This window comes from Bemisia tabaci, chromosome 2, assembly GCF_918797505.1.
Source record: "Bemisia tabaci chromosome 2, PGI_BMITA_v3".
Classification (NCBI taxonomy): Eukaryota; Metazoa; Arthropoda; class Insecta; order Hemiptera; family Aleyrodidae; genus Bemisia; species Bemisia tabaci.
The window spans coordinates 45,960,287-45,979,301 of record NC_092794.1 but is presented as its reverse complement, the minus strand read 5'-3'; the positions used below and the strand labels follow the sequence as shown (position 1 = coordinate 45,979,301).

The following is a 19,015-nucleotide window of genomic DNA, read 5'->3' as shown; positions in this document are numbered from 1 at the left end:
AGCTAATTGACCACTTCTTGAGAACGGTATATTATTTGTAACAAGACAAACATTTTAAAGGTAAAAATCTTTGAATGAGAGGACAGCCGACAGCAACTTTCCGCTTAGTATTTCAACCCAGATGCTGATAAAGCTATCGGACATGGTCACAGACTTTTGAGATACCCCGTATGCTGTGAATTGCCTGCCTGTGTCTGCTGTGCTGTGTTGATGCTCCCGTAAATCTGTGTCTGTGGTGATGTGAAGTGATCATGAACAGTGGTGGTGGTCATCAATTCTGTCAAATTAGTTTGTAAATAATGTTATTAGAATTAATTTTGTGGTTTTCTTAGGTCTACCTCTTCAATCTGCCTTCAGTTTCTGCTTAACGTTTCGTCTAGCCTTCGGTACGTTCTGAGTTTCAAGTTCGAAACACCCTCTCCCAAGTGTTACATGAGAGCACCTACTTCCTAGCTATGCCTTTATTGTGAAATACGTGTCTAAATCTGCTGAAAAGCTGTTAGTTGTCAAACTAACAGACAAACTCCCTTCACTATCAATCTTACTACATAAATTCCGTAAGTTTATCTTTCCCCATATTATTGAAATGCTCTGAGGAAACACAATTCTGTAGGAGCTTGGTAGACAGCCAAGGTCATTTTTTTACTGTTTCTCATTTTCCATCTGCCTTTAAAAGAAATAATACCTTCTGATGCAGTCTCGACTGACTTTCATTAATCTCGACTAGCTTTAATGCCATCCTGGTGGATTCTTTGAGCTTTTACCTCATTTCCTGTACGTAGAACAGGGCGCATTACCTCCATTTTTTTTTGGTTAAGTTCTGTGGCAATGAGCTACATGAATCCCTAACCCTGAAAATTGCTCACTCAAGCTTGCAAGCAGTAGGTTTATTTTCCTGCTTTGTCGAATTATTTCTAGGTAAATTTTCTTAGTATACTAGGTCAGTCAACCATCCATGTTTCCTAGGTGCAATAAGTATTTAGTCACTGTAACTCATCTCCTGCATCACGACACACTCTCATATCAATTGTTGACAGATCATATCATCATCTTTCTCAAATTTTAAGTAAACGCCTCTAGTTAATGGGTTTCTAGGACATTTAAGCTGCTTAAAAGTTAATGCATGCAGTTTTCTCAGTTTTCACTAAATATTCTACTTACCTAGGTATAATTTAGAGCAATAGTACTGGGCAATTTCTCTCTTAACCTACGATTTGGATCCTTTCTACAACTGCATTACATTTTGAAGTGATTGATGATGCCTATTCGTAGAACTGTTCGGTAATTACTTCTTGGTTTTAAATTTGAAGTAACTGCCTTGAGCAGAATTCTTTACAGGTTTTACCTAAGTGACATTTGCCTCCTTTTCAAGATGTATTACACCGTTCATGTTATCTGCAACTAATCTCATCCATCTGTTTAGATTAGCTCAAGATGAACCATCAACAAAATCGTGGCCGGAACCCACCGCCATACAATTGTCACATGCCTTTTAATCAGCATCGTGGCCGACCAAACCGTCCTCAACCTCGTTACCATGCTCACGCCCCATATTCTAAAAACTTTCGTCAGCGATACAACTCTGGGTAAGTTGGCTGAATGGCCAATCCACATTTTTCCCCTCAAGAAAGCTCACTCCTAAATATTAATTGTTACTTGCTAAACGTACGTTCCCACCTTTGGACAAAAGAATACTCACTATCCCACTCAATTGTTCGTAGCCCTTGTATGTAGCTGCACTTCCTTTGTATTGACATTGTTTTCTAATGTTGTGGCAAACAGGCAAAGTGGGTCAATATATCCATACTGATCTCAATTTGGATATCTCGACCCACACAGAAGAAACAAAATTGCTGATTTTACAATTTTGTAGTTAAAAAAAGTGACTGCAATGTTTCAATGTAGATTTCACAATAAAAAACTGCTAATTTTACCACTCCTGTGATTAAATTAGCTTTCCGTTTTTGTAAAATGTACGTTTGAAACTTTGCAGTTACTTTTTCTAACAACTGAAATGTTATATCAGCAATCCATTTTTCCCATGCATGATTTAGGGATCTAATAAATATCAATCTTATTAGAATAACCTCTTTCTGAAATTTTAAGCAGTGTTTCCGAATCATACTTTCAGGGTTCCCAGCGACCGGGAAAACAGGAATAAATAGATAGACAAGATCAGTCAAGAAGAGAAAACGCAAAACCGGGAAATTTGATAACTTCTGTGCACCATTGTAATTTTTTGGTTAACTTCATGGCTCTTTGATACTGATTCTTGCATCGCTCTCTCCTGGTCTGTGGTGACTTTTTCCCCTCGGAAATTCGAGACCCTAGTGATACTTTGTGCTGAGCTATTTTTATTTTCGTGTCTCTTTTGATTTCGAATAAAAGATTGAAAGGAATCAGGACAAGACTGGGAGAAGGAAAATTCAAAGGTCATATAAAACCTGGGAAATTAGGGAGAAGGGTTGGAAGATTTCGCCAGGAACCTTGTAGTTTGTATTCCTCTTGCAAGAAGCAGTGATAGTTCTGTGTTTACCTTCCTTCCCCCTCATTTTGATCACCTACCTGAAAATGTAGATGAAGGTAGGTATACCTAGGAAAGAATGGAAGGGATCCACACAAACTGTAACTGGCCTTTAATCTTTGGTAATTATTGGAGACTTTGAACTTGATTAATTTCACTTTTTGATGTAATTTAAGGTTGCTGACTTCATTCTTTTCTCTCTTGGTTTCCATGTATTAATGCTCTTATTATTATTTCTTGTTCAATAGGGATAAAGATCCATTCCAAAATGTAGCATTTCCTAAACATGATAATAATTCACCACCGGGTATATTTCTCACTGACTCCTTGGCAGCCATGGATCGCATTTCCCCTCCAATGTTTGACATGACTCCTCCTCTTTATGAGGTGGCATCCCCTTTGTATGAAGTGGTAAGAGCTTTGTTCATTTTTCTGTGTTAGAATGAAAGTTTCATATTACTTATTTACAGAGGTTCTTAGTGACCAGAAAATTTTTTAAAAAAACAGTGATTCTAATTTTGCAGGAAAACTTCTCATGAATTTTTCAAGAAAACATCTCACATCAAGGGGAAAACCCAGCTCTCTTTCGTACTAATCAATTCTGAATGCAAATTTTGGCAGTTTAAATTTTTCTTATGTTGAATGTTGTATTTTATCTGAATGTGAACTCATTTGATTGTCAAATCAATTTATTGAGAATGTGTTTCCAAAATTAGATTCATTAACATCTTAAAAATTGAGAGAGATTGAATGGTTACTGTATTTTGATGGCCGCAGCGCGAAACCACATGTTTTCATGTGTGACGCAACAGACTTCCTATCATAATTTATATTTTCTTTGAAAAACTAACCAATGTAATCCCTTGAAAACTTACTTGATTTTTACTGAAATAGTAAGTTTTCTCAATTTCATACAGTACACTTTAGTTGTTGGTTGATTCCCTTTTTCTTTCTTCGCCTTTCCGAAGAGAAAAAGCATATTTTTCATTTATTTTCAACTTCTTACTTAACTAGACGGTGAACCCTTTAGTATCAGCACAGTATGAATGCAGCCACTTTCCAAACTGCAAGGTAATGAATCAAAAATAATGGGCCTGTTGCAAACTTTCGCTAGAATGAAAATAAGAGTTTTTCCTTATAGATAATGTCTCTAAAATCACGATGAGCGCATCAGCAAACTCTAAAATGCACTCCTAACTTTACAATCTGTGTAAGAAATTCGCGTATTTTTAAGCCTCCTGTTTCAGAAAGGATACTATAGCACGGCTGAAAATTTTGTCAGAAGAGTCGTTCCATTCAATCCCTGCTCAACATGGCCGACACTTTCGTGCGCAAGTTGAGGAGAGCACAAGGTCAACCTAGGCGGATATCTATCAACACAAGAAAAATGTGAATGTAAACACGCCCATTGTAATTAGGTGATTAGAATCATCGTCCCGCAACATAAGTTTTGGCGGATTGGTGTCGGCTATGTTGAATATTGCGTAGGTAGTATCCTTGTGAGCAGGGGTTGGATGGAATGACTCCTCTAACGAAATGTTCACCTATGCCGTAGTATCGTTCTTTTAGTGGGAAGCTCAAAAAACGCAAATTTCTTATGAAAATTGTGAAGTAAAGAGTGCACCTCAGACTTCACTGATGCGCTCATTGTGATTTTTGAGACATTTTCTATGAGAAACAACTCTTATTTTTGCTCTAGCCAAAGTTTGCCACAGGCCCACCGTAAAAAATCTGAGAGGGTTGGAGAAATATTTTCAAAATACTTTGTTGAAGCCTAACAATTGATGCTCTATCCAATTTAATTTTTTTATTCAAAAAATAGGAAAGAAATTATAATAACTTAACTTTCTTTCTTTGTTTTCAGCTGGCCGATGAACCTCTACTTAGGCGTCAGGAGTTAGTAAACTTCAATTACAGTAACCTGTTGGGACCAAATGCTCATGATGCTAGTCAGAGGCCTAATTTGCGTAGAACTCATTCAGGTACAGAATTTTAATATTTTTGTATAGGGGTCCTTTCTCACCAAAATTTGAAAGTTTCATGGAAACAATGAAGAAAGCATTAAGTGTCATGCTTTCAAGCACTCATCCTTCACCTGGTGTTCTGCCTTATTTTACAATTCTAAGAAAGCATACCTATTTCCTAGTTATATTAAGTAATTATTGCATCGAGGATGATGCATGAGACAGAAATATATGTATGGGGGAAGGAATCAAGTCATCATCTTTATTCATCATTTAAAGGCTGAAGTGTGGTTGTTGGCTTCAGTGTTTTTCCCTAGAAATTCTTTAAGCCTGGATTTTTTAACCCTATGCCAGTGCTTCAACCTTTGAACAACTCACAGCTTCTCAACTATTCTCACCCACTATCTGCCCCTTTTAATGGTGTAAAAAATACTTTGAAAACCATTTGGGTTGAGCCATGTAGTTTTTTCCACTTTTATTTCGAATATTAGGACTACATTTTGCAAATTGGAACCAGGTACAATTTCTGGCTCACTTTAGAAACAATGTGTGTACCATTAGTTTCCCTATGTACATACGTGTTTTCACGGATGAGCCGGATATTGTAGTTCCTAATTGCAAAATGAAGTCCAATTAAGATTTTTTCCTTACTCATGCTTCCACCTCTTAATGAATGCTCTTTTGACAAAACAGAAGTGCAAAAAATTTTGGCTTGAGTTTTTAAAAGATCTGGAGAAACAGCTTTCTTTTTTCCTGATCCGAAAGTCACAGATGTCATGAAGCATAAAAAGTTGAATGTCTTTCTTTTAGAACAACCGACAATTTTAGCTGACCCAATCTTATCATTCTAAATGGATGGGTTTAACCAGAAATAATCTAATTGCACTTCTTGTTGCCTAATTTTCTCAAAAGTTTAGTTTTTTTAAAAGAGAACCAAACAATACAATGCCTTGAAACTTTCAATTAAGCTTGTTCCAGTTGAATCCGTCCAAATAAAACTCTAACTAGACTAAATTTTGCAATTAGGAACTAAAATTTCTGACTCATCTGTGAAAACTCTCATGCCCACAGGAGAACTAATGGCACATATGTTGTTTCTAATCAAAGCTAGAAATTGTAGTTCTGAATCGCAAATCGGTTCAATTTTGAAAGAAAAGGCTGACATTTTGTTGTACTATGTGCCATTTATATGCAACTCTGTAATTTTTGCACTCCTGTGGTATGATCAACTCCAAATTCAAAAATATTTGTAGTTTTCACCATGACTTTTCTTTCTTTTGGTGCAGATGTTCGTTTAAGTCCACAACTGTCACACTCTCCACCTTATTTCTGTGCTGGCGTTCAAGAGGTAAGATCATTTTTTCTATTAAGTGTTCTTAAAACTTTGCTGAGGAAACTGTAGTGCATCTCAACGTAGTGTAACTTAAAGGGTCCTGTAGGGCTGTTTTTTAATGTTTTGGAGTTGTGAAGTTTGAATACTGACTAGTTCCCTCATCGCTTAACTACTTCACAGTTATAATGCCAGATATTAATTCATTAACTAATGATTGAATTTGACCCTGTGGCACCTAGAATGAGTATTGAAATATGCCAAAATCAGTGACTTTGAAAACTGAAACAAGAAATCTGGAGGCTGAAAATTAGAACATCTAGCATTTGTAAGCGTTGTTGTTAAGTGAGCTGCTTTCTCGGTAGTTGTGGGAGAGCGAAATCAGATGAGAGATGATAAAGTTTTGTAGATCTTTACGTATATTGTTTGAACACAAAATCAATCAGCCGCGAAGCAGAATTCAGAAAAAAAAAAGTAAAGATAGAGAGGAAGGAAGAAGGTTGCAATGCGCGTCGCGCAACCTCAGGAAATCGAATCAATTGCAAATGGCCGGGCCTCCTCTCTCCAAATCAGATGGTCGACGGTAGGGCTGCGCGCGGAGAGATTTGGAAGTTGTTAAATTTTGATAAAGAAGCAATTTTGAAGCAATTAGGGGTGCTAACAATTGTTATGAGGAAACAGGGAGTGAATTTAGTTACAATCATTTCATATCGTTGGTTTACTATTGTCAAAATCACAATACATGAAAAATCAAGAAAATTGGATGATTTCACACGCTCAACTTTACAGAAATACGAAAAAGCAAAAAATTATTATGCGAAATAAGTTTCAGGTCGGTCACACTCTCCAATAAACATTAAGAGTATAAGGTCTATTGTATAGTCATTGATGAATAGTAAACTTTAATAACAAGGCAACCAACGGCTTTGAGCCATATCAAGTTCATAGGTTCAACTGATCCTGTTTTTCATACCCGAATTTCATCTCAAATTTTCCTGCAGGGTGAAAGTCCTGATCGGAAACGTTTGAGAATGTCTCATCAACAAATCAACACCACTCCACCTCCATCTTATCAGCCTCATCCAAGAAGCTGGGATTGGGAACAGCGCTGTCGAAGGAGAAGGAGGTATCTATGATGATTTTTACCCTTGGTTTTATCAAGGTTGTCAGGTTGTATGAAAAAATCTGGATGTTTTACAATACATTTAGTTACATGTGAGATCATGCTGAAAATTCAGTCAAAAAACAAATTTAGAAAATGCTTACCATGAAACTACTTGACCCATTCTTGGGTCGTGTGCCTCTTCTGAATATTTAATGTTTCCATTCTTTCTTGATTTCTTCCTAGCCACTCTACCGTAAAAGGAGATGAAGGAGAGGTTGAAAACAAAAATACATTTTCTTGCAATTTCTACAATCAATGTTTGTAGTGATTAGATATGGTATCGTTCTATCCTGCAGTCTGAAGGCTTATACAGAATTGTACAATTTTCTCATAATTGGACTAAGTGGATTCTGCAAATTGTTACACAAGCTGAGTTTTGTAAACCCAGCAAAACTTACCGAGCTTAAATCCATTTTTAATGGTTAAGCCGTATCTAAATGTCTTAATGATGTCTCTTATCCCTGCAAGTCAAGAGCTTAGATAGTTTCTGATTCTGACCTGTAATATTGCTTGTCTCATTCCAGTTAAGTATAACTTCAATTTCATAAATTAGAAAACCCAAACCTCTAAATTCTTAACAGCATTTCTCTAATGTTTCTATTATTATACATAATCATCCTCCTTTCTCTGTTTTTCTTCAGTCCACTGAGGAGACCGGTTCGATATAGAGACTTGGGCTGGAGTCAGCAAGGGGACAGTATCCACTCAGGAAATTTCTCACCACCACACCCACATCCATCCCACCAGCATCAACATCCGCATGCACATGCTCACCCTCATGTGCATCCACACCCACATCCTCATCCTCATCAGCACCAACATTCTCACTCAGCAATGGTTGTTGATGTCACTCCGGTAAGTTTTCCTCTACAATTTTTCCCCATGTGCAATCTCAATTGAAATAAAGAGGAAATTGGGGTGATTTCAATCAATAATTAGATGAATCTATATAATTTACGATTATGATTTCTAGGACAGGGAAAAAACAGGGTTTATCAGGGAATTAAAAATTTCCGGGGGTGGGGAGAGGATCAGGGATTCTGCCCCAGAAACCGGTAATCTTTTCCTCTACCACTTAGATCCATTTCGTTTTCGAATTTTGCGGAAATTTTAAGTACCCATCGTTATTAAGGTTTATGTTAATGCGCCTGAGCCGCCATTATTGACGTCCTGAATCACACATTTTTTAATCTTCAAACCATTATAATAATAAAGAAGCTTTAATTGATCGGACATTATAAACATCAGGAATTCTTTTGGAATTAAAAACTTAAATGTGTGCCAAAGAATCGGCTGAAAGATAAAAAAAAAATCTATTTTCATATCTGCAGGGTTGCCAGCGACCGGGAAAACCGGGAAAAGTCAGGGAAAAAAATCAACCGGGAATATCAGGGAATATCGGTGTTGGTCAGGGATTTTTCTGATTTTTCATGGAATTAGGCACGGGCGGTCTCGGGCTCGCGTTGCGGGATCAACTGACTCATTTTCACTTAACAGACTGCGTCAGATCCATACTTAAAAGTCAGGGAAAAATATTGGAAAGTCAGGGAATGGAAAAAAATAATTTGGCTGGCAACCCTGGAGAGAAAACTTTGGTTTCTTTTCAGGGAATGAGCATGGTTAAGAAATCTAGACACCATGATTAAGGGCTACTGCTATCCCCCTACTTAGGTCTATTATTTAGGTCTAGGTATGTGTGTATCTGATACTGTACAGCATATTTTACAGAAAATACTCTTGATGATTACAATGGAGCTCTAATGTAGTTCAAGGAGTCTCGTAGCTTATTGACATCTAAAAATTTGACAAATTCCGATTTTTAACAAAAGAAATGTTAATAGTGGGCTCTATCAATACTTTTCGCTGAGGCATGTTTATTTTTGTGTTTTTTTTTTTATTTGGAAAAAAAAAAGGATGAAAAGAATCAGGAAAAGTCAGGGAGATGGAAATTCTAAGAGTCATGGGAAACCTGGAATATTAAGGAGAGGGGAAAGAAAATTTTGCTGAAAACCCTTTTGCCATCCTAATTCAAGTTCAATGCATTTCTTTCAATCTCAATTTTTATGCATTTTCAGGTGCCTGTTACTTTGCCTATACCAATGTTTACAAATCCCCATCTAAATTTACGTCCCCCAACCACTGTTCCTACACCACAAGTCCACGTTTCTCAGACTTTCGCCACTGCTCCATTTCAACCCAATTATCAAGTGAGTATTGCTTTCATTCCAAAAATGTATCTACATTTTATTAGTTCATATCCGAGGGATGACTGTGAAGGAATTCAGAAAAACTAAAGCTCATTATTAAGTATTTCATAATTATTATTATTATTGTTGCAATATTTCATTATTAAGTTAATGATAAATTATTTATCATTGTATGAAGCAAATTTTTACAGAGAATTATTTTTCTCATGATCAGAGAATTATTTCGTCTACATTTAGCGAAATAATTAGAATTTCAGCCTAAGTAAGAATAATTGCCAAGGCATTCAACAAACTGCCTGATTTGATCATTTGCCCGCGACAAATGTAATCGGGGAACAAATGCTTTAAGCTCTAACTGTTTGAAAATATGTGCTTACGCGTCGTTTTTTAACAAGACGAGATCCTCAACTCTTTCTTAGCAGAAGGAAGAAGAACAAAAAAAAAACGAAATGAAAAAACGAAAGAAAGAAATCAGTCCAAAGTAGAGAGAGAGAAAGAATTCTATCTCTGCTGGAGATGGAACAAAACACTCTTTCCTCAGTTCTGAACTCCTTCCCACTATCTCTTTCTTGTGTTAAAATAACTTTAGGACTGAGGAAATCAAGTTTGATTGCTTTTGTAAAAAGTTCTGTTCTAACATTATAATTTTTTTTCAGAAAAAGGAATCATCATTGTACTAGACGCTCTGTAAAAATATATTTTTCCTGTTTTTAATATAGTAGATGAGTGAGTTGAGTTTTTAAGTAGGCATAAATGGACTATATTTAGCAGAAAGGAGCCAAGCCACATCAGCAATTGCCAAATTTAACTTTGCAATTTAATTTTTACAAGCAAATATTTGTTCGGATTCCTGTGAAAATTTCAAGAAATTTGGTTTGCACTATACAGAAAATTCACTGAAATTTGCGCAAAAATCTGCACAACCGTTTGTAAAGTAATGTAAAAAGTTAAATTGCCTGATTAAATTTGGCAATAGCTATGTGGCTTGGTTCCTTTCTGCTTAACGCTGCCCAAATGAGGATGCATTCAAAGATGGTTACGAGCATGCTTGAACATATCAAGGCTCAAACTTCATATGCATATTTCTGCAAATTAAGGTTGCTATCAGTTCTTTTTTCCAAACTTTTAAGAAAATATGCCGTGTTACAATTCTCTTCCTGATTTTTATTTTTTGTTTCATTTATTACAGATGAGTTACGTGGCTCAGCCTCTAACTCCACCTCCTCTAGAACACCAGCAGGCAGCATTTCAGCATGTGAACCCTGTCTTCGTACCAAGCCCGCCTCCTCCTACCTCACTTCAGAGTCTCATCCTCGCAGAAGTAATTTTTTCTCTTCTTTCGCATTTACCTGTTCTTTTAAAATTTCATTGTTTCTGGATTTTTTTTGTTCACATCAAATCAAAAGTTTTTGGTAACATTTTGCTGCAGCAGGCTAGATTGTATATAGGCTGTACGTAATTGACTATGATATTAGTGTTGTTCATTAGCCACATACCTATTTCTGCATACTTCTGTAGGTATATGTACTTCAGGGTACATAAAAATAGAACTTTTTTTGGTTTTGTCAGGCATCAGTAGGAAAAATCAAGCATCAAATGTGATTTAGCTCACATATCTGAAATTTTAGCTCTTTTCATCACCCCAAACACCAAGTTGGGAAGGGATGAAAATCATCATATGCATTTTTTGTAGAGCTTACATAATAAAATGCAATCTTCGAGATGAAAATCTCAACTGTTTTTGACCTGCAAAGATAGGAATAAGTCAAATATGATTATTTCCAGCGTTCAAAACATCCCTGTCTGCCAACTAATGGAAAGAATTTTGAATATGTGCGAATTCCTGCATTATGACACTCCATCCCTCTTGAATTCAAAAAGTGGCGACCTCAAGGGTATTATACATACAAAATTTATTTTAAATAAATTAAATTTATACATACAAAAAGATTCTTACTCTTCATCTAAAGATTGCTCAATCTATACCATGTATTATGTCCAGTTTATATAAACAATCATATTTTCATCTGTTCCAGCCACGGACTAGTGTAGGATCAATAGAAGTAATGAATGGCGGTCGTTTGCGTCCACCTTCGTCAGCAACACAAGTCTGGAACCGAGATCGTCGTTGGCGCAGACACATTCTCTCACCATCTTCCAATCCATATCACAGCTGGTTACAAATCGTAGCTATGTTTGCAGGCGTTCAACCTCTCTCTGGGTTTAATCCAAATGAATTGAACTCACTTCGCCTGAGTCCTGATTCAGATGATAATGAAAACTACGAAGCATTGCTCAATTTAGCAGAACAACTAGGGGAAGCCAAACCGAAAGGTCTTAACCGTATGTTAATAGAACAGTTACCGTCTTTCCGGTAAGTTCATACTCCTGTTTCAGTGTATCTTAACATTCATAATTACTATAAACTTATCGAAAGTTGCGTAGCAGTAGTGAGCCTTCTTTCATTATTTGTTTCCATTTTCACTTTTAACTTTTATTCTCATGACTTGGAGACACCATCCGGATGGGAAATGAACATAGCAATAGGTACAGGTTTTATGCCAAGTAGTTAAGAAAGTATTTTGCCATATTAATTCTTTGCTCTACAAATCAGAATACATAGATATGTAAGAGCCGATTTTACAGTGCTCAAGTAAGAATAGTCTGAAATCATGTGTACAGCAACTTAGCCATTTTAAGATTAAGAAAGGCTGCAGTGCTGTGTCGGGTAGCCTTCGTTGCAGATAGGTGACTGGCTCCGTTTCTATCCTTTTTAACTGCCTGCACAGCATGCTCACATGTTAGCAATATGTCCCAAGAAGACTCTGCATTTGTCCAATTCTTGAAATTTGATGATGAAACCATCAATGTGGCAGATTTTTTAATTAGAGTCAGAAGATAGTCAGTGGAATAAAGTCAGTGGATAGGTCCTTGTATTCAAGGACCTATCCAAAAATCGATTAAATGGTTTTATGAGGAACTTGTCAGGACTGGAGAAAAAATCTGACTTATCAAGATTTTATTGTAATATTATGCCAGTGTCATTAATCATTTTCATTTTTGCTTTGCCCTCTAGTTTTGACTCGAAGTCTCATCAAAGTGACCAGACTTCTTGCGTTGTTTGCATGTGTGATTTTGAGCATCATCAGATGATCCGTGGTCTACCTTGCTCTCATGAATTCCATATTAACTGTATAGATAAGTGGCTAAAGGTAAGTTGAATCACTTTCTTTTGGCAAAATCTATTAGGATTACCTATCTACACTCACTTTTATGACATTACTGTCGATGGGCCATTCTGGAGGGCGCTTGTAACTATTTATCAGGTGAAAACAGGTCAATTGTGCTTTACTTGTGATCGATACGTCAAAACGGACGAAATTTCCGTCTTTGGACAACAACTTGACAAAATCTGTATGAAAACATCTGTTAGAACCTTTATTATAATATATTAAAAAAGTAGGCCTTTCAGGCGTATATGCAGTACTAAGGGGTCAATTTTATGCGGCGAAATTTTTGGTACTTCATATGGGGCCCATTTGACAACTTTTTTTTTATGATATGCGTTTCCCCTCTCAAAGTCAAAATTTTCGATCCACCCTATCATACACCTCGCGGCTCGGTTATTGAAACTATGCTGGCCCGACACGACAAGAAAAAGCCCTATCTTAACCGTGCAATACATCACAATTTGATGTCGTATGGGGCTGCTTTAAAGTTTCAATAATCGGCCCGCTGGCAGCTTGAGTTTTCAAATTCAGTTCATACAAAAGTGAATGATCCAATTTTGGTTTTCCTTGGTTGTTTCCTTCATTTGGTTGGAACAAAATAACCTTGGTTGAAATTATCACCGTATCACCTTTATTAGAAAATAAACTCAATTTATTCTAACATTGTACTCATGGCTCATTCAGAAAAGAAGGTCTCGTGAATCAGGAGTAAAGAAGTTAAAGCTTACAAACTATGCTATTTTCTCTTTATAACTATGCAAGTAGCTAAAAGTATGAGTGAGTTTCAGTTTTGTAAAAACATAAGATCAACGCAAACTCATCCTCTCTGAAGTCCTCTAAGTGCTGTATGTGAAAAATACCTACCTGAAGTTCTAACCAGAACCTTATCAATTTTTCATAGCCTCCAAATTGTTAGATCTCTTTGAAACTGACTGTAAAGAATTCATGAAGAAAATCAATCTTTGTTTAGTACATATTGAATTGTATGATTACCTCAGCTTTATTTTCCTTTTCAGACAAATCGCACCTGTCCAATCTGCCGAGGAGATGCCTCAGGATTTTCTGACTGAAATTTCTTCAAGGAAAAAAATTAATCGTAGATGCTAAAAATTCAAATTTTACTATTTTACTTGCGCAGCGTCCACACTCCATTATTTTTCCTTCCTTTAAATGCTGTGTTTGTATCAAAATCTCATTTTTCTGTTTTTTGTCTGTGTGAAAAGTGTCATTGCCCTTTCATCATGTAAGTTTTTTTCTTGTTAAGGCTTTATCCTGCTAATTTTTCCGTACAAACAACCTTACGTTTGTCAATTCTTAATTTTCTTGCGTTTCTCCATGTCTGCAGCTTTTCTCTTTTACCTGTAATTGTACTTTGTAATCATGGCCTTTTGCATTGGTCTTTCTCCTTCCTTTGAATTTATTTTTGTAAAGTTTCATTTTACTCTCATGTCTTATTATTAGTTCATTTTTTATCACATTAAGTTTAAGTCTTAATAGTTTCTTTAATTTTATTCGTGCAGGAAACAATATGGTGAATTTGTACAGTTACTTACAACATTAACCTTTTTCTATCTAACACTTCATTTCTTTCTCTGTCAGGTTTGTAGAAAATATTTTTTTCAAGAGCATTTTTTAGATGAAGTAAGCATCCATTCTTTATCAAAGATAGGCAAAGGAATCCAACATGGCTGACAGCAAGATTAGTTGATCTCTTATTAGTTTTTTGTTAGTTCCACTTTTGTCACTGTTCACATCATTTAAAGCAACGATGAAATTGTACATGAATATGTAGTTAACTTAAAATTCTTCCTTGGTTAGTTGTAAATTTATTAGCTAGGAAAGGAAATGTCTTTCCTCCTCCTCCCCCCTTCCCCCCAATCTCTGCAAGGGTATTATTTATTTGTTTTTGTCCCCCTCCCCTTTCATTAGTCATTTTACAGGGTGCATCCCTATTTATTTTTTCCATTTGATGTACTATTCTTTTCCAATTTACAAAATAATTTTAACCAATCTACAGGAGGATTCAAAAGTCCCACACCATCCCTGTGACTATTGAACAAATTGAGATCCTTCAATTCTCCAAAATATAGATAGCCCAGCAATCATTGTTGCCTGTTAAGCTCTCAGTTTCTTTACAATTATTCTGGACTAATTTTATAGCAAAGCACTAACTGTCCATAGCATTGCAGGAATATTTCGTGTTAGAAGACAAAAATGCCAGATCATTGAGCTCATAGAAGAAATGTTCAAAATTGTGAAAAACTCACTTTATTGCCGTTACAAACTAATAATTTTTCCTCTTTGTCCCTGCTTTTTACACTGTTTCTCATGTCTGAATATTTCGTGAGACTTTAGGTGAGCTACCATGCATATCATGCATCTGTGACCAATTTTCTAACAGGGTCTGTTAAGTATAAATGTCCCAGAATTTTACTTTGATGGTTGAAATTCATTTGTACATTTGTAAACATCACTACAAGGAACCAAGGGGTTAAATTCCGAAATTCACTTTTAACCGACGTCCTCCTTTTGAAAAATATTACAAAGTTGGCTGTTCTTGAATGCCCTGCTGGATAATGGAACAAATTGATAATTAATACTTTACAGTACTTACTTCTTTTTAAGTCTCCAAAGTATCCTTTCATTCCATGCCAACTGGCCCTCAGCTTCTTGCAGATCATAAAAACATCCTCTTCTTAATGTAGTCTCTGTGCTGGATCCTAGCTGTAGTTGTTTTTTGTGTATATTTTTATCATACCCTTCGGCAGTATAATTTTTCATTAGTATAGTTTAATTACCTCCATTTCTGGGCATCAAATTGATTATCAGGTATAAACTGGCAAGCAGATCATCTCAGAGGAAGGGTTTTGTGGACCAAATTACCTTTACTGAAAAATATAATTTTAAGGATACGAATCATGTATTCTGTTTTTTTTCCAGCCATGAAAATCAAATCCATAATTAATGTAATAACTGTGTTAAAATCATCTCAGGAAAAAATAAGTCCTGTTTCTCAAACTTTTGCAAAAAATGAGTATTCTGTCCTTCTTTTCTTTATTTATACCCTAATTGAATATCTGAAGCAATCTATAGATAATCGTAAATTGTGTGTAAGAATATGTTTGTAACTTTAGAAATGAGCCCTCTAATCAAACAAAATGATTTAATAGTGTTGGTTGTGTAGTAAGAAGCTTTAAAATGAAACTAAGAGGTGAGAGTTAGTTCAATTCGGTAGCGTCCTAAAATTTGAGTCTTCCATTTATATTAATCACTCACATTTCACTTATGTTTTCTTATTGTTTCAACTTGCTAAGTGTCTTCCATTTTACTTAATCCTGCTTTGCACCACACTATAAATACATGGTTTATGGAGCCTCAAAAAACACTTATAAAGGACTTACTTGATTTTAAAATTTTATCAAGGCCTTGACTTTTAGGGAGGTGCCTGAAAAGTGCTTGAATTTTTCTCTTTTACTAAATTGTGAATGGTGAACGCTCGTAACTACAAAGGAAAACAAAGCATTTCATGTAAAATCGATCGTTCAGAGAGGTACTCCTCTCACAAAAGAATTCTCAATCTACCTTCAAAATGGACCAAACATTTCTGACTAAGGCTCATTAGATCGAGAACTTTCAGGAAAAAATCGCAAAAGAAGTCGTTAAAATTGCTTCAAAATTTTAAAAAAAAACACTCGATTTTTCATGCTTGAGGCTGCATAAACCATGAAATCGAATAAGAAAAAGGGACAGATAAATTCAGACGTTGTTTCAAATCCTCTGGAGTCTTTGTTTTTTTACCAATTCTTACACATTTTCCGCTTTTAAACATTTTTTAATTGTGTCCAAGAAAAATTAATAGATTTTCAACTCCAAGTATTATTTCTAATTTTCATGGCTGGAACTTTGATTATTTGTGTGCAGCTTTCTTTGAAACAACTTATACACATAACAACTAACTACTACATATTCCTCTTGCCATTTGATTTTCATAGTACATATTTTACTTATCATTATCAGAAAGAAAGATTGAAAACTGGTTTTTATGGGTCACTTTAATGGTGTTAGCTCTTATTCTGTCTGTCCAACTTTTTAAATAAACTTGAACTAACTTATCTAAGAAAAGAAAACATTTAATTGGTTGTTTTTGGTAGGAGTTACGTTTTAAACTAGTATAAGTCTATCATTTAAGTTTCTTTATAATTTTTCCTCCTGTATCTTTCTAGAAATTCAAGATATAATCATTATCTCAGCCATAATAGATAGATCCATTTCTCTCTTGTGGCTGTTCGATGTATTTACTTATAAGCAGTTAATCTGCTACCGATTTTCTACGTAGGGAGACTTCCACAACCTTAATTATTAAATTCCTGCAGTCACATATTCTGTATTCCACAAAATCGATGAATTGTCTTGAATGAAAGCTAATTTTTTCCAATTATATTATCGATTATCATCATGATCGATTTTTATGTCTAGTGTAATACTCTGCTTGATTAGCTAGTCTGATGTAGGAGATGGTCTGTCAACTAAAAGAAAACTTCAAATCAGCGTGAAAGTTTCGGTTTGGTTTTTTTTTACAAGCTTCTGCTATCATCAGTATCTATCATCGTCAGTAACTGCAAGTATCTTCTATTGGAATTTGAAATATTGTTTTAAAGTTGATGTCAAAAAAATTTTCTCACTGTTCTCTGCACAATGGTCCAAGATTAATTCGTGTGTGGTTTTGCTATTTTTGAGCCAGTTTTCCACTAACATTTATCCTTTCCCTGCTTTAGTTTTCAGTAGATACACATGATGTTACTACAAACGCATCTCAATTATTATTTCAGTTCCTAGTTACCATTGTCAGTGTTTTCCTCTCTTAATGTATTGCACACTCAGATTTCCTTTCCCTCCATTCATGTAAGCATGGAAGCTTCCCGTACACTTCGTTTATGTTCAGGTTTCTTTCAGCACATTGCACCTAGAATGTTCTTTTTTAAAATTAAACGACATGTAAACAATACCTCAAACTGTAGAACTTCAGAAATGAGCACTACTTCTTGACCCTTTCAAGGTAACTACGAAGCCAAAGTGTAATTACCATGCAAAGAAAGAAGCAATTTTGATAGATTTTGCTGATTTAAGTGAGGCAAATTGATAGTCCATGTGCCATTTATACATTTTATTGAAATTTCCACCTTTTTGACTGTTCTTTTAAATAAATAGAGTTGAAAAATTTCATGGTTTTGTGAGCTTTTAATACAACATAGCAAAGAAATTAGAAGATAATTATTGAACATATTTTATTAAACATAAACAAAATTAATCTGATGCTTTAGGTATGGTTAAATTTTACTCTGTTCCAAAAGCTCTCCGTGCTGGAATGGAGGGAGAAAGAAAGGTCGCACTTGTTGAACTCAATCATCAATGCCTTTATTCCTTATGATTGTCATCTGACAGAGAAATGAAATAACATCCTGATTAATACTGGGTTGATAAGTTCTTTTTGTTTTCAATGTTGTTTCGTAACCGTCTGTTCGAGTGATGTTGTTAACTAATTTTATCCCTGAATAATTCAACTTCATATACTGAGCAGGTTTTTTAGTTAGTACCCATTCTTAGTTATTGAAATACTATGTTAACTTTTTCATTTTAAGTAGCCAATTTTTTTTTCAATTGTTTTCTTTTCTTATGTATCTTCCTTTTTTATGTTTTTACTTTTTTGTAAACGTATATAATGTGCAATGCTGTTAGTTTTCTAATATTAGGACTGCTTTTTTGCAACTCCATTTCAAATATACCTGAAATGTGCTGTATCAGTTTTTTTCGTTTTTCTTTTTTCCCCCTTTTCCTTGCTTTGATTGTAACATTTGCCCGGTCTCTTTTTTCTTTGCCTTAACAATTTTCGTATTTTTCTTGTATTTTATTTTCACAAAATTATGTCAAGTCGAGAAAAAAGAAGGCTTTTCTTGGGTGTGATCCACCGCATCCTATCAATATTGTAGCAACGTTGCCACACCATTTTTAAGGTGGCTGCAGTATTGCCTGATATAGTCATGGTAAGGTTGCTACATTGTTACTTCTGCATTGTTGTTCAATAGGCAGTATCTCAGCTACAGACCATTTCTTTTTGGCAAAATAATTTAAAATCATTCTCTTATCAATGTTGACTTATGAATGCTGAATTTTAACTGTGTATTTTTGTTTTTCATTCGATAACCTGATACTGCCTCCAATATTCCCAATCAGTTTGCACAACAATTGCCAAAAATATTCCCAAGATTATTGAAAATATTCATCATTATATCGTCAGTTTCCAAATGAAACTTTGTGCGCACCCCGAGTAGGTAAATGCTTTTCTTCTTGCAAAGTTTTACAAATTTGCCATAAACTTTAATGAGAAACCACTCAACTCTACCTACTTTAATGAGGCCCCTAGTAGCTTAAATGCAGCACAAAATGCTGATTAAGGCCCTAATTAAATTCAGACTAATATTCAGTTATTACTTCAGAGTCAAAGGAAGTCTCTTTTAGAAACAGTTTAGCTAACACTAATTAAATGTAAGTAAAATGATTAATATACACCGGAGCAGGCTGCGGCTGTCTAACACTG

General features: G+C 35.2%; 1 protein-coding gene across 2 annotated transcripts; it reads left to right on the top strand.

Annotated features, from left to right (window-relative positions):
- The first annotated feature begins 195 nt into the window (after positions 1–195).
- Positions 196–18,221, top strand: LOC109029650 (uncharacterized). Of its 2 annotated transcripts, none has more exons than XM_019040203.2 (12): positions 196–386; positions 1,424–1,586; positions 2,773–2,935; positions 4,389–4,506; positions 5,775–5,836; positions 6,820–6,944; positions 7,625–7,838; positions 9,059–9,190; positions 10,380–10,511; positions 11,227–11,564; positions 12,267–12,402; positions 13,437–18,221. In XM_019040203.2, exons 2-12 carry the CDS (start codon positions 1,435–1,437, stop codon positions 13,488–13,490), a joined length of 1,626 nt encoding a protein of 541 aa, XP_018895748.1. In that variant the 5' UTR covers positions 196–386; positions 1,424–1,434; the 3' UTR covers positions 13,491–18,221. The 2 variants fall into 2 exon arrangements, with proteins under 2 accessions (XP_018895748.1, XP_018895747.1); XM_019040202.2 differs by having other exon boundaries at positions 211–557.
- Positions 18,222–19,015: the final 794 nt, after the last annotated feature.